Source organism: Salvelinus fontinalis, chromosome 23, assembly GCF_029448725.1.
Source record: "Salvelinus fontinalis isolate EN_2023a chromosome 23, ASM2944872v1, whole genome shotgun sequence".
Lineage (NCBI taxonomy): Eukaryota > Metazoa > Chordata > Actinopteri > Salmoniformes > Salmonidae > Salvelinus > Salvelinus fontinalis.
Window position 1 is genome coordinate 20,488,735 of NC_074687.1, and position 27,916 is coordinate 20,516,650.

The 27,916-nt window shown below is 40.6% G+C and overlaps 1 protein-coding gene across 1 annotated transcript; it reads left to right on the forward strand.

The window, feature by feature from the left end:
- Positions 1-553: 553 nt before the first annotated feature.
- Positions 554-27,916, forward strand: LOC129820999 (motile sperm domain-containing protein 2-like). The gene is made up of 15 exons (XM_055878193.1): positions 554-870; positions 975-1,038; positions 2,747-2,899; positions 3,648-3,734; positions 4,374-4,528; positions 6,860-6,920; positions 7,698-7,736; positions 7,956-8,080; positions 8,823-8,993; positions 14,684-14,805; positions 22,079-22,172; positions 22,292-22,388; positions 23,158-23,287; positions 25,440-25,542; positions 25,770-27,916. Exons 1-15 carry the CDS (start codon positions 838-840, stop codon positions 25,911-25,913), a joined length of 1,578 nt encoding a protein of 525 aa, XP_055734168.1. The 5' UTR covers positions 554-837; the 3' UTR covers positions 25,914-27,916.

Below are 27,916 nucleotides of genomic sequence, written 5' to 3' on the forward strand. Positions count from 1 at the left end.
TGTGGCAGGGCTGAAATGCAGTGGAAATGTTTTTGGGGGATTCAGTTCAAGAAGTTAGCAAGTCGAACATTTCCGAGTTTCCTAGTACAAAGTAGGACGTGAACCCAGGCTGAATTTCGCAGCTGCTGACGATAACTAACGTTACATGCATACATGATTTAGTTATACAAATTATAACAGATGATGCTTACCTACACAGAGTTATTGGTCAATAGTTTGCCGAATACTTATCTATCAGAGTTATTGGGCAACAGTTTCTCGAATACGTATCTATCAAACATCACTGCTCATAAGTCAAAACATCGCGCCAGCAAACTGGGTGCGCTCGATTCATGTCGCTCGCGTGGAAGACGTTTAGTTATTTTGATGGGCTACATCCAAAATGGTTCATATACGTTTAAATTGATATGAAGGTATAAATATGATATTATAAAAGTTATACGCTCATATAAGTATCATACAAAGCTTTAAATCCGATATGCAACTACTTTTGCTCAGTATTGGCCGCTCATCCGTGTATCCGGGGCAGCACATAACGCAAATGAAGTAAGAAACTTTGCATTGTGGGTTAGCCAGTATTGTCTCCGGCAACAGACTCTTGTACAATACATTTTGTTGTCATCAATGCTTACGTTGATAAATATTTAAATAGTCTATGCAATGTTCTTTACATTTGATTGAATGGAGCTGAGATGTCTTATTTTTTTAGGTATCACTTTGATGATCTAGCCTAGAGCTAAAATGGCAATACAAGGACAACGGTTTCATACGCTAGAACTGATTTATTCCTCAACTTCAATGTACCCACACTAGCCAGAACAGCAGAGTCACTTGAACATGGCGGAAGTTGGGAAGTTCGAACCAGAGCAGGTAGCTTACCAGTGATTATTTTTTTTGCAATAATACGTACATTTTGCTAGGCAATTTGTATTGCATTCATTACACATGGCTAACTAATCTCTCTTATACAACAGGACATTGAGAAGAAAATTGAGGAGACGAGACAGAAGTTCAATAATGAGTACGTCCAAGGACAAGGTAAGTTCATGCTAACATGCTAACGTTAGTTAGGTAGCAAAATATCATTTTACAACAACACCCCAATAAACTAAAGGAGTGTAAATTAAAGGAGTGTGTTTTGAATTATTTTTGTTGTATTAATGCTAATTAATCTCTCCTCAGACTAATATTATTCTGTTTGTCCTGTGGGTACCATTGCCACTGTTCCACCCCTTGTGAGTTGCGCTGGTCATGGTGTATTTTATAAAAGCCAGATATCATGGGTTGTTCGATTTCATTCCATCTATCTAGCTATTTTACTTAGCTAGCGCAACAAATTATCGTCATAGCTACTTTACCAGTCAGTTGTCTGACAGATTGTTCTGATATATTAATTAATGGATGAGTAACGTTAATAATTATTAGTTTGGCTACTGGCAGAGACATGACATATGTCTGTATTAACACCATAATTATGATCTAAACTTGTTTTTGTAATAGAAAATACAGTTATATTGACTAGCCTACCTGAGGTTTAGATTTTAAAGCCATACTATATCAAATCAAATTTTATTTGTCACATGTCAGTGAAATGCTTACTTACAAGCCCATAACCAACAATGCAGTTTTAAGAAAATACCACCACCCACCCCCTCCCAAAAGTATGAGATAAGAATAACAAATAATTAAAGAGCAGCAGTAAATAACAATAGCAGGGCTATATACAGGGGGTACCGGTACAGAGTCGATGTTAATGTGCTGGGGCACTAAAGTGACTATGCATAGATAATACCAGAGAGTAGCAGCAGTGTTCCAGAGGGGGGGCCATGTAAGTAGTCTGGGTAGCCATTTGATTAGCTGTTCAGGAATCTTATGGCTTCGGGGTAGAAGCTATTTAGGAGCCTCTTGGACCTAAACGTGGTGCTCCGGTACCGCTTGCCATACGGTAGCAGAGAGAACAGTCTATGACTAGGGTGGCTGGAGTTTTTGACAATTTTTAGGGCCTTCCTCTGACACCGCCAGGTATAGAGGTCCTGGATGGCACTGGGCCGTACTCCCTACCCTCTGTAGTGCCTTGCGGTCGGAGGCCGAGCAGTTGCCATACCAGGCAGTGATGCAGCCATACCAGGCAGTGATGCAACGTGCCAAATCTTTTCAGTCTCCTGAGGAGGAATAGGTTTTGTCGTGCCCTCTTCACGACTGTCTTGGTGTGCTTGGACCATGTTAGTTTGTTGGTGATGTGGACGTCAGGGAACTTGAAGCTCTCAACCTGCTCCACTACAGCCCCGTCGATGAGAAGGGGGGCGTGCTCGGTCCTCCTTTTCCTGTAGTCTACAATCATCTCCTTTGTCTTGATCACGTTGAGGGAGAGGTTGTTGTCCTTGCACCACACGGTCAGGTCTCTGACCTCCTCCCTATCGGCTGTCTCATCGTTGTCGGTATGCCTTTCAGTTCCCTGTTAAGCATTGTTGAGAGACCAATCCATCTTTCAAAGAACACTTGTTTCCTAAACAATCTTTATATTGGTAGATGCATGTCAGCATTTTAGTAAATGAGGTAGCTGCAGTCAGCCTTGTTTTGTATAGAAGGCTAAGTGCTGTCTTCACTCTATGGTTGTGTCTTGTCATAAAAGGTTATAAGCAACAAATTTATAGGTGCTGTAGGTGTTATGGTTGTAGGTCAGACGTTGGAGTAGGAATTCAGTTTCATGTCAGTGATGTAAGTTTTTTACTTTACTCCCTCTCAGAATCTGACAAATATGACTCCAGAGATGTGGACAGGCTACAAAAGGATGATGCTCTGGTGGAGGCATACCTGACATGGCGACTATACTCTGTGGATGATGCCCTGAAGATGATTGACGACAGTTTCTTGTGGAGGAAAGAATTTGGTTTGAATGGTGAGCGTTCTGGGCACATATTTAACCTCTTGTAAAACTGCACTGCAGGCGCACTTGTTTTCAGAGAATGAAGAAGGTGTCAGTGTTGGTCATCAATTAATCACTCTTGAAGTGATTCATGACGATCTGAGAAGCCTGTGGCTGTATTTACAACATCTACAACATGTGACTTTGGCCTTGTTTAGGGTTGAGTGTAGAAAACAGGAACAGCACACATTCTCATTCCCTGCTAAACTAGTATATAAGTTATACAGTGCAGTTTTATTTGGGTCTATCAGTATCACCACACTGTGGGATGATTCATCAGTAGCTGTCTTTGTGTGTCAATGTGTTATAGATTCTTGACCTACTCTCAGATAAAGGCTTATTGTGTGCTGTGTGGTAATATTTCCATCTGTTCCGCATGGAGACAATCCTCTCTATTTTTCTTACGTTTCACTTTTAAATTGCTACATTTTACTCATACAAATACAGGGTTTTCGAGCCAGACAACATTCAGTTTGTTAAATCGGTGTCATGCAGAAATTAGATTTACAAACGTTATCTCTTCCAATTGCCTGACTTCTGATATTGACAATGCCTTATTGTCACTTGTTGACAAGATTTGTCTGTCTTGTATGGTGGCGAGGAGTAAAGAATACTTTGGTTTTTATGATAATTATTTTGGCCAATAATTGTTCTTGTTATAAAACATTCTTATTGAATGCTGTTTTATATTGTTGGCTGATAATGTTTTGTCTTGTTTCAGACCTCACTGAGAGCAGCATTCCAAAGTGGATGTTTGAGACGGGGGCTGTCTTCCTCCACGGCTACGACAAGGAAGGCAACAAGCTCTGTATGTTGATTAATGATGCTCATACTGCACCATATGTATAATTTATTTATCTCTAATAATTACTCACAGACACCATTACCCCTTACAAAAGGTTACCAAAAATTGTAAGCTATTGTTTTGTAATATGTTTAACACATAAAGTACCAGTCAAAAGTTTGGACACACCTACTAATTTCAGGTTTTATTTTTTATTTTTTGCTATTTCCTACATTGTAGAATAATAGTGAATACATCACAACTATGAATTAACACATACAGAATCATGTAGTAACGAAAAAAGTGTTAAACAAATTAAAATATATTTTAGTTTCTTCAAAGTAGCCACCCTTTGCCTTGACAGCTTTGCACACTCTTGGCATTCTCTCAACCAGCTTCACTTGGAATGCTTTTCCAACAGTCTTGAAGGAGATCCCACATATGCTGAGCACTTGTTGGCTGCTTTTCCTTCACTGTTCGGTCCAACTCATCCCAGACCATCTCAATTGGGCTGAGGTCGGGTGATTGTGTAGGCCAGGTCATCTGATGTAGAACAATTATTATTATTATTATTATTTATTTTTTTAACCTTGAATGAGTAGGTATGTCCAAACTTTTGACTGGTACTGTATGTTGAGGTTATTGAATGCAATGTGTTTTCAGTCTGGTTCAAAGCCAAGCTACATACCAAGGATGCAAAGACCAGCATGGACAAGAAGAAGTATGTTGCCTTCTGGCTGGAGCGCTATGCTAAGAGAGAGCCAGGGATGCCACTGACTGTTGTGTTCGACATGGCCGATTCAGGGATTAGCAATATCGTAAGTGAACACGTTCCTTTTTGATTAACATTGTAGTCTTTTCTTGTATTTGGAAATTTAAACTTTATTTAGCTAGGCAAGTCAGTTAAGAACAAATTCTTATTTACAATGACGGCCTACTGGGGGGAAGGGGGTTAACTGCCTTGTTCAGGGGCAGAACGACAGATTTTTACTTTGTCAGCTCGGGGATTCGATCCAGCAACCTTTCAGTTACTGGCCCAATGCTCTAACCGCTAGGCTATTTGATAGTGTTTGAAGAATCAAACCAGGGCTACAGTATGTCAATAGCTCTGCTTTCTACCAATGTCACTGTTGATCCACTCTACATAGATTTAAGGAGGGCTTTATTGGTCAATTTCTGTCCTCATAATTAAACATGTTTTCCCCATTTTCAAAAAGAAGTAGCCTGTGTGTGGTTATGAGTGTCATTGAAGTCCTGTTGAGGTTTCTAATTTTGCTTACTGTTTGAGCCTAGGACTTGGAGGGATTGATGCTCTTCAATGGTTTAACACATTGAAAGTGACCTTTAAATTAGTTTGGTCATTCCAAGTCGACTGACTGCCTAATTCATAGACTGACTTTGTCTCCATCGGAGCTTCCCAGAAGGCACTCTCCTTTCTGTCAGCCAGCTCGCTTCACAGGCCAAACTCTCTCCTGGAGAAATGTCCTAATTATATACACACGAGCCAGAGAGAGAATAAATAACTTCACGAAACCCTAATATGAAATTAGTGTATTAGTAGATCAGTTTGGGGAGCAGTCTTAATGAAGTTTGCTGAAATAGGCACTGTGTGGGCTGGAACAGGCCTGGCTAGTGTTATCTCTATCTTTCTTAGTGAGTCTAGTACAGTGGTTCCCAACAAGGGATACTAGGACCCCTGGCAGTACTTGGCCTATCCACAGGGAGTACTTGAGAAATCTCATGAGACCATAGGGCTACTGGTAAAATGCACATGAGAGGGTAAATCAGGGGTACTCTGAGCAGACCAACATTCAGTAGGTGGGACAGTAAACGAAAAAGGTTGGGAAACATTGATCTAGTGCAGTGTTTCCCAACCCTGGTCCTCAAGTGCCCCCAACAGTACACATTTTTATTGTAACCCTGAACAAGCACACCTGTGTACTGTTTGGGGTACTCGAGGACCGAGTTGGGAAACATTGGTCTAGTGCATGGCAATGAGTCTCTGTAGGGCATAGGATGTAGCCAGGCTGATAGGCTCTTCTTCCTAAGGGTCTGACTAGAATATTGAAAGTGTGTGACCATTATACTTGAAAGTGCGCCTAAATATGTTGTGCGACCTGGAATTTTAATTTAGGACCACCAATGCACATAGAAAAATTAAGGATTCTAGCTTTAATATCTCAAACATTTTTTGTTGTGCTCCTACATTTCTTTGTGTGTGTCTGCGTTTTTCTACTTAGGCGCACACATGCTCCTTGTGAAAAAGGTCAGCGTAGAGCCCTACTGAGTAAATTCTCATGAAGGAGGCATTTCATGGTTAGCTGTAATCCATTAAACTGGCTGTGAAATGTTTTAGATACTGTTAGTCTTGTGGGATTGTATAAAAACCCACCTCTGTCTTTGTTTGAGGTTTCCAACACTCTGTCCTGCCCTCCGGAGCATGTTTAATTTTTTTTACCCTAGCACTACACATCTGATTCAAATAATCAAAGCTTGATGATGAGTTGGTTATTTGAATCACCTGTGTAATGCTCGAGCAAAAACCAAAACTTGCACCCAGAGGGGGACCCAGGACCGAGTTTGGGAAACCCTGGTTTTGAGAACACTTTTGCAAAGACAAAAAGGAAACATTTGAGTTTCAAAGCTGTCTGTAGTTATCTCAGCAAAGGCTTGATACTGTATGTAGAGCAAGTTTATTCAACCTTCTATGAAGATCAAGGTTACGCAATCAAGTAAACAACCAGACTGTGCAACGTTTCAGCAAATACTGTGAATGGATTACAGTTAATAATCCAATTTGAGCAACGTAAGAGTAAAGTAGTTGTGGTGTTGCATGGGGTGTAGTGGGCACTGCACACACACTACTTTTGTATCACACGTTTTTCCCAGAAATATATTTAATATGATTGAGTTGAGGGAAGGTGTTTGAAAGTATTGACTACAGCTTTGTTCATTTTTGTGACAAAGTTTAAATGGTTATGAATTGGGTCATTGCACAGCTAGATTGAGGCAGTAAATGTCTCCGGCTGAGCGAACGGGTTCCCTATTGAAAGGCCATAAAACGTCTTTGCTAGTCAAAGCCTGCTTTGAGGCTGTATATAGTACTGTACTTTCTGAGTCCTAATTATACTCCCTTTCATTTTTTTCAGGACATGGATTTTGTGAAGTATGTAATTAATTGCTTCAAAGTGTATTATCCAAAGTTTCTATGTAAGTATATACAATTTGAAACAATATGGAGTTCATTCACAGGTTGATTGATAAACGTTGTATGACACATATATGTAATTGTTCCTATTATTGACCCACATCCTGTTTTTAAAATGAGTTTTATTAAATGTATTATAAGAAACAAAAGTACATGGAATGCCGTCATATGATTCTGTGTTAGGGCCAATGCTACATTAGTACATCGAGCTTTGGGAACACCATCCTAATATTGAGTTGCAACAGCTCCCCTTTTACCCTCAGAACAGCCTGAATTTGTCCGGGCATGGACTCTACAAGGTGTCGAAAGCGTTCTACAGGGATGCTGGCCCATGTTGACTCCAATGCTTCCTACAGTTGTGTGAAGTTTGCTGGATGTTCTTTGGGTGGACCATTCTTGATATACTCGGGAAACTGTTGAGTGTGGAGAAACCCAGCATATCCCGTTCAAAGGCACTTAAATATTTAGTTCACCTTCTGAATGGCACACATACATACACAAGAGTGGCTTACCAAGAAAAACTTCAGAAAGGACTAATTCGAAGTAAAAAGGAGTTGGCACACATACACAATCCATATCTCAATTGTCTCAAGGCGTAAAAGTGCTTCTTTAACCTGTCTCCTCTCCTTCATCTACATTGATTGAAGAGGATTTAACAAGTGACATCAATATGGGATGATTGCTTTCACCTGGTCAGTCTGTCATGGAAAGAGCAGGTGTTTTTAATGTTTTGTACACTCAGTGTATTTCACCCCTCAGTCATGGTCTTGTCATTTCAGCCAAAATGATCATTGTCGACATGCCATGGATCTTGAATGGTGAGTCATGTAGTTATTAAAACGATTTGCAATAGAAACGTAATCTAATCATCGTAGTTTGAACATCGTAGTTCAAATCAAAGTTTATTCATCACGTACACAGATTTGCAGGTGCAGCGACATGCTTACGTTTCTACATCCAACAGTGCAGTAATATCTAGCAATACAATAACCAAAAACAACAAATTACAAGTTCGGACATGTGTTTTTGTTTTTTAGCTGCATGGAAGATTGTGAGGACATGGTTGGGTCCAGAAGCCATCAGCAAGCTCAAGTTTGCATCTAAAAATGAGATCCAAACATTTATTGGCCATGAATACCTGCCTCCTCACATGGGTGGAACGGTATGTACACGCAGTATTCAACTCACTGAAGATGGCAATGATGCCATCTATCTACCTGGCTACATACATTTTCATCTTACTATCATCTGATAAATTCCCTTTTCAAATGTCAACATTTGACAGGTTGTTGCCTCTATTTCCTCCTTCACTTGTCATGAGAAAATGTGACTAACCTGTGATTAGTCAATATTTTTATTTATTGTTGACTTAACACAATGAGTCCCACTTAACGCCGGTGCGTTTTGGACTTCTAACCCCTTTTAAACATTGTGTTGGATTCATCTATTTCTTTTGCAGACTAATGGTTGGTACCTATGGCTGTGTGATTAACAGGCTGAGCTAGAGCGGTTTTTGTGAGAAGGACGGATCCCGAAAGGGTATTTTTTTTATCTTTAGAGTCCAATTCGTCAGTGACAACTCCACACCGTTGTCACTGACGAATTGGATATTCATTTCCCAGTGAGCAAACAATATCTTTACTTAAAGCATTCATATAAATTATTTTTTTATGAGGTTTTTGTTTCGGCGGACCTTATTTATTTAATTGACGTTCATGAATGCAACTGTTTATGTCAACTTGTTTTGTGTTCTACTTGTAGCCATGGTTCTCCTGAAAAGACAATGGTAAAACACTTCATTGTGAGACCGAATATAAGGGCTGGACTTGCAGATAAGTGAAAAGCAGATTTTTGCTGGGGTCTCGGCACTGATAGTATTAACCCTATCGCTGACTTCATTCCAGGATCCCTTCAGATACAGCTATCCTCCCCTTCCTGACGATGACTTCCAAACGCCAGTATGTGAGAACGGACCAATCGTCAGCGAGGACGACAACGAGAGCAAGGACTTCGAATCAGACAGCAAGGAGTTAGAGTCGAGCTTCAGCTCTGAGGTCGCCATCAAGCCCAAAAAGGTACAAAACCTCCCCTTTTTGTTTATTTACCAAACTCCTCCCTCTGAATGTAGGTACAGTAACGCATAGAAACGCATGAAATATTCACGCTGGGGCTGCATATAAACTCATACTCCACCTTGAATAGCCTACTACTTATCCACTTGATTTTCAGAAGTAGTACATGAGTCTTTTGTCATGTTTCTAATGTAACCTATTGTTAAATCTGATGATGGCTGCTGCTATTACTCATTAAAAGTAGAGTCAATACAGTTAGTATCTGCAGTGAGCTGGCTGTCTTAGAAACAGCAGAGACCTTTTCTCTTCGTCATTAGCCTTAATTAACATTAAACACACCCCATTCACACTTGTCAGTCAAATAAGACATTAGAGGTTCAGTCAAGTCCCTCCTCACTTTGATGTGCCGTTTTCCTCCCAGACCCTTTCATTTCCCAGCGTTTATTGTGAGATTACAGCATGTAATCGGGCTCCTCTGTGGAGAGAGCTGTGAATTGTAGAGGCGGTAATGTCCTAATTTGGCAGCTGTTACGCTCCTCCTCTTTGTCTCAGTCAAGGTGACTCCACATGTCTCCAGCTGCAGCTTAATCCTTCCTGTCCACTGACTGTACCCACATAACACATCACAGTCCCTTCTTCAGTCTCCCTCACTCACCCCACGGCTCCTCTCATCTCCTGAGCACTTCTCTGGTTACTGAGAATGTACCAAGTCTTACTGCCGTCACAGAAGCTCTTCCTAGCTGTGCTAGAGACTGCTTCGTTCAACATACCTAACTTCACAGGAGTTTTTAAAGCACTTCCCAGAATATTTAATTTATTTTGTGTTGCCACTAATGATTTTGGCTCAACCTTGTTGGAGGCTGGGTGATGAGAGTGAGACAGACTTTGGGGTGATGTGGTTTGTCAGAGGCTGTTATTTGTGTGTGTGATGGTCTCAGCTGGTTAGTTGGCAGGCCCACCGGCCCGGACGGCCCCCGTGCAGCCAGGCACCATCACAGAGACCCTGCAGCTCTTGGCTTTAACACACCTCCTCACAGACACCATCTAGCATTCTCTGCTGTCGTCAGGCTGCTGCACCCTAGCAACGGTCAGGGCTTCATTGTCAGCATATGCAGCACAAATTTATGTATCTGTCTCTGTCTTTCTCTTACTGTAGCTAGGGGTCTTCATTTATTTATCCATAGTTGATATTTGGCCTCTTTGTGACACAGAAAACAAACACATTGTAGTGAGTAGCTAATAGATCAATATCAGCCTGGGATTTAGGGTACACCCTATATATACATTTCTGTCATGAAGACTAGCATGTATGAGTAGGCCTACCTGTTTCAATAAATATTATTCAGTGTAATGTGAAGTGATTCTCTTAATGTGGCCTTTGGGTGTCGCTGCGCTGGGTGTTGCTGGGTGTCGGTGTCACTGCTCGGGTTGTGTTGTCTCTACTGTGACAGACTCAAACGAGGGGTGTGTGTGACTGCGCTGTGTCGAAGCAAACTCATCCTGCTCCCTTAAGCCTTCTGGGTAACCTGCACCACTGTCATAGCTCACAGGGGACTCTGTACACTCACACACACACACACACACACGGGTGTTTACACACACACGCACACACACACACACACACAAACGAGCTTGCGCTCCAGAGTTGCCCTGTCAGCTACACATCACAAAGCTGCTCACATGAGCCTCTTAAGCCTCTTCATTGTCAATGATGATAAATCAGTTTGGCAAACCAGAATCTAAGCCTGATCAAGTTTGTGTGTGTGGGTGACCTATGTGCAATTTAGTGGATGAATGTATGTCATCAATACACGTGAGCAATGTTCCCTCTAACTTTTTTTCAGCACTATGCAAATTTCAGGTCTGCTGAGCAAAAACCTTAACATTGTGAAAATTCTGTGCAACTTCCAGCACATGATTACTGTGAACACTGAGGCTGTACCCACTTACAGTTTTAGACAGTGGTCAAGTAGCCTACTTTGGCTGTTTGATCTTATTGTAGGCCTATCAGTGGCCTACCATCAAAAACAATGGAGAAAAATGCATCCCATAAAATGTTTACGTGGAATTAGCTGTTATATCATTCAACCTACAGTACAGCCAATGTGTGGTGTTCAATGTAGGCCAACATTAATGAGACTTTTGGAAGAAAAACATCTAGGTCTTGACATTAAACCGTTTATCCACTTGTCCTTCAGATGAGGAGATGACTGAAAATGTGTTGTTTGATTCAAGAAGCCACTTTACAAAATACAATATCTGTATATTCCCATACCATTATTCCAGAGAATCAGACAACTTATACTACGCACTGCCTGTGGGCTACTTAAGACAGTCTCAAAACACAACACTGCTCCTTTAAGACAAAAAAAAAAGCTTAAACTAACAAAGAATATGAACAAATGTGCACACGTGGCATCAGGCAGCACTCTTTTATTTAAATTAAAGAGAGGCAAGTCAGTTAAGAACAAATTCTTATTTACAATGACAGCCTCGCTTTGATTGTATTTGTTATTTTTTTAAATGCATCTACTCAAGATCGCTCATACCGTAGCCTATACACAGTCCAGTTCAAAGTGAATTGCACAGATCCATATATGGCAATGGCTATTTGCATAAAGGCCTACTGCAGCTCTGATTGCTTATGGCACACCGGTCTGTGTAGAGTACGGGCCTGAGTCATGCCTGTCAATGCAATATAATCCTACTCCAATGCTTTCTGCCTACAAGAAATTCTTTCACACTTCATTTTGCATACTAAGTCTTGCATAGTTTGTTTTATTACATTGATTTGAAAGTGGCTAATATTGCGGTGACTCAATCACGTTTCTCACAGTAGAGCGAAACGTGATAGTGTTAACTAAAGGGGAAAACTCAAGGAAGGTGAGTGAAGTTCAATCTCGTGCTTCTCTGCGTGGGGGAATATTTATTCTGCTTGGCAGTCTGAGGGGAGCTACGCGCCCGCGTGCAGCTTTAAGGGAACGTTGCCTGTGAGCAGAATGTAGTCTTTGGTGCCTCTGATTTAACCAGTCCCTAATGATCTACCTAGGCTATAGGCTAGTCTCTTGGCTTGCTGGCTTTAAAGACATACTTCGGGAATTTGACAATGAGGCCCTTTATCTACTTCCCCGGAGTCAGATGAAGTTGTGAATACCATTTTTATGTCTCTGTGTCCAGTATGAAAGAAGTTGGAGGTAGTTTCTCAAGTTAGCATTGGCTCACAACACTACCTCTAAATTCCTTCATACTGGACACAGAGACATAAAAATGTTATCCACAAGTTCATCTGACTCTGGTGAAGTCCCGAAGTATCCCGTTAAGGTCCTAACACCAATCATGATACCCATTGGTTACAGCATGTCTGTCTGCACACATTCTACTGTCATGATCATGTTCTGCTGCTCCTCTCTCTACATAAAGCAAGTCTCAGTACTGAATTAATACCTGTGGCTCTGAACAGTGTGTTGATACAGTAGCTTCCCAGATCAGCTAATTTCCTTTCTCTCTGTTTTGACCCAAGGGCTGGTTTTGGTAAGGCATTGTATGATCTCTGCCTCACCAGCAACACTGATTCCTGGAGAGTTCTGCATTCTGAAAGGGCAGTCTGAGGGTTTTACTCATGTACCAGCCCCGCCATCTAATCACCATCATGGACACGTTCAGCCTTTCATTGAATCCAAAATGGACCTGGACCAAACATTTAAAATATGACCCCCACAATGTGTTGCACTTATCACAATGTGATGATTTTGAAGAGATTCATAGCCAGTCAAGTAGGCTATCAGATACATAACTCACAATAGTCTATCAGAAAATAAGGAATGTTTGCCCCCTTGATTCCTGTTCCTGTGACCAGCATTATAACATGGTGATATTTTATCCAACTTCAGTATTTTACCTTACTTAATATAACGTTATGGAAATAATGTTTTTGTAGAGAAAGTTAAGCATGTGTGCCAAGTGTATACGTAACATGCCTTATCGAATTGTACTGATCTTTTAACCCAAAAGTATACTTTATTTTATCATTACTGTTGTATTAATATCAACTGTACTGGAATGATGTACTAATGTTTATAATACTAAGAAAAGAGTATTCCACTACCACCAGCATGAAATCCTTTATATTTACCACACTCAATGTTAGCACATTTGCACTGACACTGAAGTAAAACAATGTATACTCAACTACCTTATGCCATATTATAACTGTAATTGAAAGCACTTCCTCTGTGTATCGATGCCTTTTCACATAACGAGAGAGTACTTATTTAAAAATAATCTGTGTTGTGCCTTATTGTCAATACTCTCCAGAAGATCAGACTGTCACTCCATGGTCTGTTGGGGAAGCTGCCTACAAGTCATATTATCAAAACAAGTATTTCATACAGTCTACATTTCTTAGACGTCTATGGATTTCTAAATTGTATCTCCTGCTTAGATCAGCCTTATTCATTCCAGTTTGTGTATTTGTGATTGTTGTGATTTTCCCATTTTAGCTAGTAGGATTGGACTGTTTTAGTGTGTTGATATTACATGTTAAGACCTTTTCATTAATGTTAGTTCATGCATGGTTTGTAGTTCTAGTGCCAAAGATTATTCTCTCTCAATACTGAGTATTTTGATCCTGGTTTTGACTAACCAGAATGATAAACTGAAAGTGTTGTTTTACTAATGTTTAATTAAAAATACATTTTGTAATGAGTTTTACTTTTATGTAGTTATTTTATACAGTATATAATCAATAGAAATGCTGTATTTTGTATTTATTTAATCAACCAAACAGTCTATTCAAGTCAATTATGGTCATGTATCTTTCAACAGCAGCTAATGAATCCCCATTCTCCCCATATCTTACTCAGTACTGTATTGCACTTGATTTGAACACTGAATAAAAATAAACATTTCAGAAGCAGCTCAAAGTCTCTTGATGTCTTTATTGTGTCATCTGTGTGTGGTGTGTGTCGCAGCAGCCTGCTGAAGGGGGAGGTGTGTGTGTGCATGTTGCTTATCACAGCAGAAGACACACTCCATCTGACTCATTAGTGCTTGTACGTACATCACAGGCAGACCCCAGTCACCTCTATCAGCTCTCCCATCTTCTCACATCCTCTCCTGCTGTACTCCCCATCTCCCATCTGCCTCACACAAGCTGTGGGACTGGCCTTGGTCAATATGGTATGGAAACCAAATGATGCTCGTCCCACCACAACTTCATCTGTCCTTCCCCAAATTTCTGCTAACATTGCACAAACCATGTGTTTATCAGCTGTTCTGTAGTCTTGTGACATTGTGTAAATGGGTGTATGAGGAAGTCTGTTGGATTTGGGCGAAAGTTTACAGTTGAAGTGAAAGAGCTTACTTTTGTGTTCTCTGTTCTCACAGGATGTGTTTGTAGTGTTCCTGTTGTCTCACTGTACTGTGAACAAGGATCAGGGATTGTTATGGTGATTGATGCATTGATTGTGAAATTAAGTGAACTGTCATACAAAAGCTCCCTATTTTTAAAATGTTTCATCCCATCATTTGAAATGGGCTATAGTTAGGCGTTTAATAGTTTTATTTCGAAATTAATAAAGATAAGTTGATCATTTGTATCTTTAGAACACCTCTCCAAACAAAGCACCGTAGAATCATTTGATCAGTGTGTTGATGAACATTGTCTCACGACGCCACTGTTGTCCTTGTTTCAGGTGTATTTCTCAGAGGAGAGCCTGAGCAGTCTGAAGCTGGACGACAACGACAAAGGAGACAGCCGGTCGAAGGGAGCCAGGAAGCCACTGACCACATTCAAGGTCCCTCTGCTACACGTCAGGTATTCAAGCCAACCTTCTCAGAACTCCCTCTCTTAGCCATCTCTTCCTGAATATCAAATCAATCCCTAGCCCCTACTCGGTAGATACACATGTATCTCTGAAAGGATCAAATAGGGGTAGTTCTTTCACCTTGCCTTCTGGGTGGAATTTTCAACGTATTATTTATCCAGTAGTTGCAGATGTACAAGAGTTTCTAGGAAGTCGGAAGAGACTAGGGTTTGATTTGGAATTCAGCATATCTCTCAGCTGCACTCGGGGCTTAAAGAATAGTCGACTGGTAGCACAGTGACTAGGCTATAGCCAATCCATGTCCACATGCTGGATTTGAAGGTGTTGTAGAGCTTAGAGTGAATGTATTGTTGACACTCAAGCCCAGAGCCAGATATCGATACGTTTGTATCTGGATGGGATCCATTAATCTTGTAGTATCTAAACAGAAATAAAGAATGTCTGCGATTGAGTGGAAATCAGTTGGTGCAGTTAATTTGCATTAATAATCAATGGAATTAATTTATCATACCGATGATCACTGCCCATATTAACCATGGAACAGCCTGTAGTCCCATCATTCAAATTGGATGGCCTAATGAATGTTGCAGTAGTAATCAAGCAACACTTTTGTGCAAAACATAGTTCAAGGTCACTCTGTTACCTAATTGTACTCTTTTGTGATGAAGCTGATCTATCCATTTACCCTGATGTTGGTTATAGACAGCATTCTTTCCCCTGAGGTTGATTATAGACCGGCATTCTTCACCCTGATGTTGATTATAGACCGGCATTCTTCACCCTGATGTTGATTATAGACCGGCATTCTTCACCCTGATGTTGATTATAGACCGGCATTCTTCACCCTGATGTTGATTATAGACCGGCATTCTTCACCCTGATGTTGATTATAGACCGGCATTCTTCACCCTGATGTTGATTATAGACCGGCATTCTTCACCCTGATGTTGATTATAGACCGGCATTCTTCACCCTGATGTTGATTATAGACCGGCATTCTTCACCCTGATGTTGATTATAGACCGGCATTCTTCACCCTGATGTTGATTATAGACCGGCATTCTTCACCCTGATGTTGATTATAGACCGGCATTCTTCACCCTGATGTTGATTATAGACCGGCATTCTTCACCCTGATGTTGATTATAGACCGGCATTCTTGACCCTGATGTTGATTATAGACCGGCATTCTTCACCCTGAGGTTGATTATAGACCGGCATTCTTCACCCTGAGGTTGATTATAGACCGGCATTCTTCACCCTGAGGTTGATTATAGACCGGCATTCTTCTCCCTGAGGTTGATTATAGACCGGCATTCTTCACCCTGATGTTGATTATAGACCGGCATTCTTCACCCTGATGTTGATTATAGACCGGCATTCTTCACCCTGATGTTGATTATAGACCGGCATTCTTCACCCTGATGTTGATTATAGACCGGCATTCTTCACCCTGAGGTTGATTATAGACCGGCATTCTTCACCGTGAGGTTGATTATAGACCGGCATTCTTCACCCTGATGTTGATTATAGACCGGCATTCTTCACCGTGAGGTTGATTATAGACCGGCATTCTTCACCCTGATGTTGATTATAGACCGGCATTCTTCACCCTGAGGTTGATTATAGACCGGCATTCTTCACCCTGAGGTTGATTATAGACCGGCATTCTCCACCCTGATGTTGATTATAGACCGGCATTCTTCACCCTGATGTTGATTATAGACCGGCATTCTTCACCCTGATGTTGATTATAGACCGGCATTCTTCACCCTGAGGTTGATTATAGACCGGCATTCTTCACCCTGAGGTTGATTATAGACCGGCATTCTCCACCCTGATGTTGATTATAGACCGGCATTCTTCACCCTGAGGTTGATTATAGACCGGCATTCTTCACCCTGAGGTTGATTATAGACCGGCATTCTTCACCCTGATGTTGATTATAGACCGGCATTCTTCACCCTGAGGTTGATTATAGACCGGCATTCTTTACCCTGATGTTGATTATAGACCGGCATTCTTTACCCTGATGTTGATTATAGACCGGCATTCTTCAGGCCTCTATTTACATTTGAAGAACTTTCTCAATATTAATCATCTTCTAAAAATAAAAAGCCTGTTGTCGGACATGCTGTAGTTAAGTTGAGTTTGATTTCAGGTTCGTTTCAGATGAGTTGGGTCTGGGAGCCACTTTAAAACACCATAGTTGGGCTGAGTTAGTTGCTGTATTGGTTAATGCATCAGATGAAAGGATAGATGTTGGGGTAATTGTACTCTGGACAACATTCTGGAGGCATTGATGTGAAAGCATATACAGTGCTGAGTTACCTCAAAAGTAGCGTTGATTAGGGCTACGCACTTGCCTATCAGGTGACGTGCCTATCAGGTGGTAATGGAGGAGATGGGAACAAAGTGAAAATGACATGGCTTGGGAACATAGCAGTATTAACAATGTGGTAAGCTATGCATCATTATATATGCATGACAAACCCAAAGTTTGATAACATGACAATTCCCTCTTAGCCTGACTATGCCTTCAGGATACTTCTCTGCAGAGTTTGGCAAAAATGTAAGCCCTAAAATGCCTCCTCATGCTTTCGCCCAGTCTTCCCCGTCAGACCACAAGTTTCAAGAGGTGTTCCCAAGACATGTCATTTTCACATTGTTCCCCCATCTCCTCCACTGCCACCTGATAGGCACGTCACCTGAAATGCAAGTGCGTAGCCCTAATCAACGGCACTCTTGAGTCTATCACTTGAGTTTGAGCTTCTCAACCTAGCACACATCATCACGGCTAGAATGTACATTTATTAACAGAACCTTTTATTTCCGGTAATAACTCTTTTCATTACAATCCCCTTTGTCACTGTTTTCCTGTCGTGAGTGGCATGGTAATGAAAGATCGGTATCTCAAGGATTTCTTAGTCTAAATTGTTCGCAGTGTGTAAACCTTCCTCAATACCCGGCACTTCCTCCTTCCCAATGACACATATGTAACTCTTGCCTGTCACATTTGATGGCCCTTGGTAATGTCCTGATTTCAATATAAAGTCATCAGCTTTTCCCACGTACACAAGTCTCTCACCTGAGCCGCTACCACCATTCTGTCTGGTCCATTTCTCCCACCAGTACACCAGCAGCATGAGAGAAGTTTAAATGTTATCTCTATCCATGCTCACTCTACATGCACGGTCTCAGAACTCATGGTGGTCTCCTATCGCCCGTACCCAGGTTTGGCTCGGACTCAGATTGGAGTGTTAAAGTCACTGTCACATTGAACGCCTTTATTGCTAATTTCTTCAGCCGGTTAGGGAGGGTTTTGAGGTTCACACACGCTGTTCGTGGTCAAATTATTCCTACCATGCATTTAAGACAACATCTGATGTCACCTTCCATGAGGTGGCAGGTAGCCTAGTGGTTAGAGCATTGGGCCAGTAACTGAAAGGTTGTTAGATCGAATCCCAGAGCTGACAAGTAAAAAATCTGTTATTCTGCCCCTGAACAAGGCAGTTAACCCACTGTTCCTAGGACATCATTCTGAATAGGAATTTGTCCTTAAGTGACTTGCCTAGTTAACCTCTCTAGGGTATGTGGGACGGTAGCGTCTCACCTCGTCAACAGCCAGTGAAACTGCAGGGCGCCAAATTCAAAACAACAGAAATCCCATCATTAAAATTACATGTATTTTACACCATTTTAAAGATACACTTGTTGTAAATCCAGCCACAGTGTCCGATTTCAAAAAGGCTTTACGACGAAAGCAAACCAAATGATTATGTTAGGTCTGAGCCAAGTTACAGAAAAACACAGCCATTTTTCCAGCCAAAGAGAGGAGTCACAAAAAGCAGAAATAGAGATAAAATGAATCACTAACCTTTGATGATCTTCATCAGATAACACTCATAGGACTTCATGTTACACAATACATGTAGGTTTTGTTCGGTAAAGTTCATATTTATATCCAAAAATCGGAGTTTACATTGGCGCGTTATGTTCATTAGTTCCAAAATATCCGGTGATTTTGCAGAGAGCCACATCAATTTACAGAAATAGTCATCATTAATGTTGATGAAAATACAAGTGTTATACATGGAATTTTAGATCCACTTCTCCTTAACCTCTTATGGCTGCAGGGGCAGTATTGAGTAGCTTGGATGAAAGGTGCACAGAGGTGCCCAGAGTAAACTGCCTGCTCCTCAGTCATAGTTGCTAATATATGCATATTATTATTACTGTTGGATATAAAACACTCTGAAGTTTCTAAAACTGTTTGAATGATGTCTGTGAGTATAACAGAACTCATATGGCAGGCAAAAACCTGAGAAAAAATCCAAACAGGAAGTGAGAATTCTGAGACTGGTCAATGTTCAACTCATCGCCTATTCAATTCCCTGTAAGATACGGATCTGTTTGCACTTCCTACACCTTCCACTAGATGTCAACAGTCTGTAGAATGTGGAATGGAGCCTCTAGTGTGATGTGGGGCCGGATGGGAGGTGTTTCAGTCATTGGTCTGGCAGAATGCCAGTTCCTGGTCACGCATGTTCCAGTTGGAACGTTATTGGATAGTTATGGTAACAACATCCTGAAGATTGATTCTCTACTTAGTTTGACCAGTTTATTCGACCTGTTGTATAACTTTTTGAAGTTTTCGTCCGAGTTCGCCTGCATCTGCGCGCGAGCGTTTGAACATGTGCACTAAACATGCTAGCAAAAGTAGCTACTTAGACATAAGTAATGGACATTATCGAACAAAACAACGATTTATTGTGGAACTAGGATTCCTGGGAGTGCATTCTGATGAAGATCATCAAAGGTAAGGGAATATTTTTGATGTAATTTCGTATTTCTGTCGACTCCAACATGGCGGAGAAATGTTGTTATTTTTGAGCGCCGTCTCAGATTATTGCATGGTGTGCTTTTTACGTAAGTTTTTTTTTTTTAAATCTGACACAGCGCTTGCATTAAGAACAAGTGTATCTTTAATTATATGTAAAACATGTATCTTTCATCAAAGTTTATGATGAGTATTTCTGTTATTTTACATGGCTCTCTGCAATTTCTCTGGATATTTTGGAGACATTTCTGAACATGGCACCAATGTAAACCGAGATTTGTGGATATAAATATGCACATTATCGAACAAAACATAAATGTATTGTGTAACATGATGTCCTATGAGTGTCATCTGATGAAGATCATCAAAGGTTAGTGATTCATTTTTATCTCTATTTCTGCTTTTTGTGACTACTATCTTTTGCTGGGAAAATGGCTGTGTTTTTCTGTGGCTATGTACTGAGCTAACATAATCGTTTGGTGTGCTTTCGCCGTAAATCCTCTTTGAAATCAGACATGTTGGCTGGATTCACAACACGTGTAGCTTTAATTTGGTGTCTTTCATGTGTGATTTCATGAAAGATAGATTTTTATAGTAATATATTTGAATTTGGCGCACTACATTTTTTCTGGCTTTTGGCCAAGTGGGACGCTACCGTCCCACATATCCCAGAGAAGTTAAACGGTTCCTCTTCCCTTGACGTGACCTGACCTGATCTCGACCCCCTTCATCACTAGTCCATGGCTCTCTCCCCTTATCAATGCTGCCACATGATCATTTTCCCTACACTCAGTACATTCCAAGCTTAATTGCACACCCCATATACCTTCCTCCTACAGATAACCATTAACTTCTGGTGTAGACCCTCTAAACATAAGCACTCAATATTTCAATAGGATACCTGATAATTAACCCTATCCCAAGTTAAGGAGTCAGAACCCAGAATCCATCAAGGTACAGTACTTGAGAGCTGCCTCCATTGATGGGTATTCCGATGTTAAATTAGATCATTCCTATGTTCCTGAGTCATTTCTGTCCAGTTCAGTTTTTTGGAGAGCAGACTCTTTGATGTGAGATTTTTCACAGCTACGGGCTACGTATTAGTGATAAAAAGATTTATATGAGCCTTAAATGCAATTATGTCTTTGAGCTGTGTTAGCCCTGATTCCAGTGAGTCCACGAGGAAGGCAGAACCAGAGCTGGATGGGCAGAAAAGGGGATGCTTTGATCTTCAGAATGTGTTTGTCAAAATGTTTCCTGGAGTCTAGAGAGTCATTCCGGGCTCAGGGGAGCGCTGGGCTCCTCACAATGCTTTACTGGGGCAAAGAACAAAACAATCTGTTGTTTAGAGCTCTGTAGCCTACGGAATGTACAGCTAGACTTTTTATATACGCTACACAGGAATTTTTTGAATGTTGGCCATTTCACTGAGTTTTCAGTAGATACTGAAGCATGCCAGCAGCAGTCTACAGCACAGTGTGAAGAAGTGTTCACTGAGGCTGAATTATCAAATTACAGAATTATCCCTTAAACATGAGCCTGTTGAGGCAGTCGGGGGGGGGGGGGGGTCTTTTAGGGGCGGGGATTGGGTGCGCTGAGTGTTGGAGAGCGAATTAGAGCATCTCGTGGCTACTTTCTCAGGCCATGGATTTTTCCTCTGCTCCTCCAGATTTCACAGCTTTGATGCAAGATCACAGATGTTTTCACCATAGACTTGGGTAATAATGTGGTTTAATTCTCCATTTTCCCCACAAATGGGTTCAGCTACGCCTGCTAGGCTTGAGCCTGCCTTCTACCCAGGGGCCTGACAGACAGCTCCATATAGGTCAGGAGGAGCACAACACATCAGAGACTGAGGGTTTGGCCCCGGGGAACATAGAGTAGTCGGGGGCTATTTCTCTGGAATGAACCTCATTGAAAAATATTCTGAAGAACAAATAAAGAACATATTGACATCAATTGAGTCGGATAAATGGCAAATACACATTGTATCGATGTAGTGTACAAGGCTTTTTGTTTATTTAAAGCAGAAAAAAACATGCAAGCACAGATGGACATAATCTGCCATGTGTTAGCTAGAATATTAACAATGGAAGCTAACAGAATCTACAAGTCCCTGGGTAATCATACTGCAATCACTCTCAGGAAGCAACATCTAAGCTCACAAAGCTTTGCCAAACAGATCGATTAAGCTAAGATATCACGAAGAGGAACAACAAAGCACGTTGTAAAGCAAGACTTCTAACAGATGTATTGGCTTGTTTTGAACACCAGATAGCCATTGTGGCCGATGCCTTCGTAAAGAAAAATACATTTGTTTGTTAAGTTAGTCACAAATTCAATCGTAGCCTCTCCGCCTTGTCTTCATGCCGCCTGTGCTGTTTCTCCTCTGAAATGTAACGTCTTTTCTTTCTTACTTCCAGTCCAGCAGAGGAGCTGAGCTTTGGGTCCAAAGAGTCAGACAGGAAGTGTCTTATCATCCTCGGTAATGTGTCAAAGAATCAAGTGGCCTTCAAGGTATATGCATGCCGCTGTGTGTGCAAGCATGCCACTCTGTTCTTGTGTGTGCCCCTGTGTGTGTATGTGTGTGAAAATTAACAATCTCCAAGCTGACTTGATGGTGTCTCCCTCCACAGGTACGAACAACAGCACCTGAGAAGTACAGAGTGAAGCCCAGCAACAGCTGCTGTGAACCGGGCGCTTCTGTGGATATAGTGGTGTCCTTACATGGAGGTAGAGTACTGCACTTATCTCTCTCTTTCTCCCCACCCACTCCTCTTATCTACTTCCTTCGGATTTTTCCAGATGCACCAGAAGAAACTTTAGAATAATCAAAAGGTCCAGTCTCAGTCTAATAACTTTGGAAAGTGCTGACAGAGTACAGCTTTCTTTTGCCTGACATACATATTTTAAGAGTGATAAAATAATAATCTCTTATCTTCCCCTAAGCTGAGCCTTTCAGAAATCTAACGGCGGGTAAATACACTTTATTGAGCCAGTCTCAGTACTCTGTGGAAGGCTGAAACCCCTAAGGTCAATGTTTTCCTCTTGATCACTTGAGACCAACATTGAGTAGGGATGCAGGGACTTGGCTGATAAGACGTTCAGAGGCCTTCAAGCATGGAAATGTCAGTCATGGCTTCTGATGTGCTAGATATGGGTTTTTTGAAGAATCAAATTCTGGCATTATTCCAAAGTTTGAGGGTTTCCTTCTCTCTCTGGGTTTAAGTTAATTTAGTTTTCGGGAGCCACCGTCTATCACCTATATCTTGTTCATTTGTTCGAGTTTAGTGGATAAGAACCTTCACTTTTTCTGTTCACAGCTGTGACAGAGTTAGTTCTTTCAGATCTATCTTCTGATTATTGGATTCTGACAGAAGTGGGGTTTAAACTGTATAGTTTGTACAGATGATCCCATTCTAATGTAGGAATCTAGATGCATAAACTGAACAATATACTGAGATAAAAAAAGTTCAATGAGTTCATGGATGTGTTTGTGCAGGCTACCAGGCATCTCTGCAGGACCGCTTCCTAGTCATGGCTGCAGAGATGGAGCAGAACGCTGGTGCTGGATCACAAGAGCTCGCTCACTTCTGGAAGGACGTGCCCAAAACCAAGATCATGGAGCACAGGTACATCATCATCAATGCCTCCTCATGGATGGGAATATACTCTGAGTGTACAAAACATTAAGAACACCTGCACTTTCCATGACATAGACTGACCAGATGAATCCAGGTGAAAGCTATGGCCCCTTATTGATGTCCCCAGTTAAATCTACTTCAATCAGTGTAGATGAAGGGGAGGAGACAGGTTAAATAAGGATTTTTAAGCCTTGAGACAATTGAGACATGGATTGTGTACGTGTGCCATTCAGAGGGTGAATGGTCAAGACAACATTTTTAAGTGCCTTTGATATGATAGTAGGTGCCAGGTGCACTGGTTTGTGTCAAAAACTCCAACACTGCTGGGGTTTTAAAGCTCAACTTTTTTCCCGTCTGTATGAGGTATTGTCCACCACCTAAAGGACATCCAGCCAACTTGACATAACTGTGGGATGCTTTGGAGTTAACGTGTACAATCCATTCCCCAACGAATTGAGGCTGTTCTGAGGGCAAAAGGGGGTGGTGCAACTCAATATTAGGAAGGTGTTCCTAATGTTTGGTATACTGAGTGTATGTAAATGAGTAAAACAATTTATTTTGAGCCAAATGGCAAGCAGTCATTAATATGCCAACATCTATAATGACCTCAAGATAACTTTGATTCACTAAACCCATCGTGGTCTTGCAGTGTACAGCACAGATTGCCTCAGCATGGCTGGGGTATGTCAGTGACCTAGCAGACTGATTATCCCCTCTCCTCAGTCTTCCCTGATGTGACCAATGACGTATAGAAACACTGGATTGCTGACGCTATGTATTGGCCATTGAGAGGCTTTGAAGCCCAGCGGTCGACCATATGGGCAATCCCTAGTAGGAGCAGTCTTCCATAGTAATTAATGGAGTTCTACAGTATTTCAAATGTTTCAAGGGCAAAATGACATGGATTTAAAGCTGCAATATGTAACTTTTTGCGCGACCTGACCAAATTCACATATAAATATTTGTTAAAAATCTGTCATTCTCATTGAAAGCAAGTCTAAGAAGTGGTAGATCAATTCTATGTGCGCTAAGTTTCCTTTTTGTATCTTTTACTTCCAGCTTCAAACAGCTGAAAATACAATATTTTTTACTTTGGAAAGATATTTCACTGCGGTTTAGATGGTACAGTGATTCAATGTAAGGGCTTTATTGGCATGGTAAACATATGTTAACATTGCCAAAGCAAGTGAAGTAGATAATAAACAAAAGTGAAATAAACAATCAAATGAACAGTAAACATTACACTCACAAAAGTTTCAAAAGAATAAAGAAATTTCAAATGTCATGTGCAAATAGTTAAAGTATGAAAGGGGAAATAAATAAACATAAATATGGGATGTATTTAAAGTGGTGTTTGTTCTTCACTGGTTGCCCTTTTCTTGTGGCAACAGGTCACAAATATTGCTGCTGCGATGGCACACTGTGGTATTCCACCCAATAGATATGGGAGTTCAAAATTGTGTTTGTTTTCAAATTATTTGTGGATCTGTGTAATCTGAGGAAAGTATGTGTCTCTAATATGGTCATACATTTGGCAGGAGGTTAGGAAGTACAGGTATTCTGCCACGGTGTACTCTCTGTTTTGAGCCAAATAGCATTCTAGTTTGGTCTGTTTTTTTGTTGCTAATTCTTTCCAATGTGTCAAGTAATTATCTTTTTGTTTTCTCATGATTTGGTTGGGTCTAATTGTGTTGCTGTCCTAGTAATTCTCTACACTATACTTGCTTGTTTTGTCACAAACTGAAATTGTAGTCGGGATAATAACATTAGTACATTTTTAAATATAATGATTTTTTAAATTATTTTTATGTTTGGCTCACATAATATAATAAAAAATGATGCATTAAGGCAGGGGTGTCAAGCTCATTTCACGGAGGGCCGAGTGCCTGCTGGTTTCGGGTTTTTCCATTCAATTAAGACTTAGGCCCTCTGTGGAATGAGTTTGATACGTGCATTAAGGTGTCTGTAATAGAATAAACGTGTCAAACTAATGTAGACATTTAATAAATGCAAAATCTTTTTTTATAATTGAGGAGGAGTACCAAGATGGCTGCGCGGTGGCTTCAATACAGCGCCCACGGTCAGTCATCCAGGGTTTATACACATCATTGGACGTGACTGTGTCCTGTCCTTCCTGTAGATTACGATGTCACATCCTGGAGAGCACTAAGCCCATCCTGACCTGTGGAAGTGACAGCCCAATTGAAGGAGGAGCCAATGGCCACCCGGACCTGCACACAACGGTGAGCTCTCCACTCCTATTGGATGATGCTCCTCCACCCACAAGAATACAGTAACCTATATAATATTAATCAATGTACAGTATTTGCTGTATTTTAACTTATTTTTTCCCCCTTTCTTTTTACACTATTACAATCATTATACATTTTCATGGTGTCATTGAAATGGGAAACTGACAAGTGAATACATTAATTAGTAAGATGAAGTTACCAAATGCTCTCCTCTGCAGCTAATGCGTGTGATGGTGTGTAACGCCCGGCTGGAGCAGAAGCTAGACCAGTATCTGTGGGTCCAGCAGGTTCTGATTGGTCTGGTACTTGTTCTCATGATGTTCACCTTCCTGTGTCTCTACAACCTTCCTGGGACTTCCTGACCTGACAACATGGCCTACCTCCTCCTCCCATCTAACATAGAGACTACAGCAGCTGAAAGCTTAACCAACAAGAAGAGGGCTGGTGTTGTACTCAGTGATAAAACAAGACTAGACTCTCTTCTCTACAGGGGCTGTCATCATGGAGATGGAGGGCTGCTCTGATCCGTAGCAGTGAGCTTGTGGAGTTGCCCAGAGAGATTCCTCATAGTTTCCTGGGTGTTGTGAGAGGTACCATACCTAAAGAGTCTCGACACTGTGAAATGAAATCAATAATCTATTTTTATTACTGATCATGGAATTATACAGTGCCTTCAGAAAGTATTCATACCCCTCGACTTATTCCACATTTTGTTGTTAAATCCTGAATTAAAAATTGATTAAATCATATATCATTCTCACACATCTACACACAATAGCCCATAATTACAAAGTGAAAACATGTTTTTAGAATTTTTTTGCACATTTATTGTAAATGAAATACAGAAATATATAATTTACGTAAGTATTCACACCCCTGAGTCAATACTTTGTAGATGCACCTTTGGCAGCTATTACAGCTGTGAGTCTTTCTGGGTAAGTCTCGAGCTTTCCATACCTGGATTTTGCAACGTTTGCCCATTTATTCTTTTAAATATCCTTTAAGCAATGTCAACTTGGTTGTTGATCATTGCTAGACAACCATTTTCAGTTCTTGACATTCATTTTGAAGTAGATTTAAGTCATAACTGGAACAGCTCAGGAACCTTCACTGTCTTCTTGGTAAGCAACTCCAGTGTAGATTTGGCCTTGTGTTTTAGGTTATTGTCCTGCTGAATGGTGAATTCATATCCCAGTGTCTGGTGGAAACCAGACTGAACCAAGATTTCCTCTAGGATATTACCTGTGGTTAGCTCTATTGCATTTATTTTTTATCCTGAAACTCCCCAGCCCTAACGATTACAAGCGTACCCGTAACATGAAGCAGTCACCACTATGCTTAAAAATATAGAGAGTGGTACTCAGTCATGTGTTGTATTGGATTTGCCCCAAACCAAACACTTTGTATTCAGGACAAAAAGTTCATTGCTTTACCACATTCTTTTGCAGTATTACTTTAGTGCCTTGTTGCAAACAGGATGCATGTTTTGGAATATTTTTATTCTGTACAGGCTTCCTTTTTTTCACTCCGTCAATTAGGTTAGTATTGTATTAGGTTAGTATTGTAACTACAATATTGGTTGATCCATCCTCAGTTTTCTTCTATCACAGGCATTAAACTCTGTAATGGTTTTAAAGTCGCTATTGGCGTCATGGTGAAATTCCTGAGCGGTTTCCTTCCTCTCCGGCAACTGAGTTAGGAAGGACGCCTGTATCTAAGTGCAATTAATAACTTCACCATGCTCAAAGGGATATTAAAAATGTCTGCTTTTAATGTTTTTGGTGCCTTTCTTTGCGAGGCATCGGTAAACCTTCTTGGTCTTTGTGGTTGAATCTGTGTTGGAAATTCACTGCTCGACTGATGGACCTTACAATTTTTTGTATGTGTGGGGTACAGAGAAGAGGTCAACATACAAACATAATGTTAAACACTGTTATTGCACACAGAGTGAGTCCATGCAACTTATTATGTGACTTTTTAAGCACGTGTACTCCTGAACATATTTAGGTTTGCCATACAAAGTGTATACTTATTAAAATACTTATTGATTCAAGACTTTTCATCTTTACATTTTTTTATTAATTTGTAAAAACACAATTCCACTTTGTCATAATGGGGTATTGTGTGTAGGTCAGTGATAGAATTCATTAAATGTATTTTTTTATTTACTTCATGTTGTAGTACAACAAAATTTGGAAAAAGTCAAGGGGTGTGAATTCTTTCTGCAGGTATTGTATATGAGGTCTATTTATTTAAATATGTAACATGACGTAGAAGATTTAGTTGTTAATTTTTCTGATCCTAATGTACATTTCATTTGAAATATATGAACATATCATGTTTAAGAATAAACTTTAACAAATTA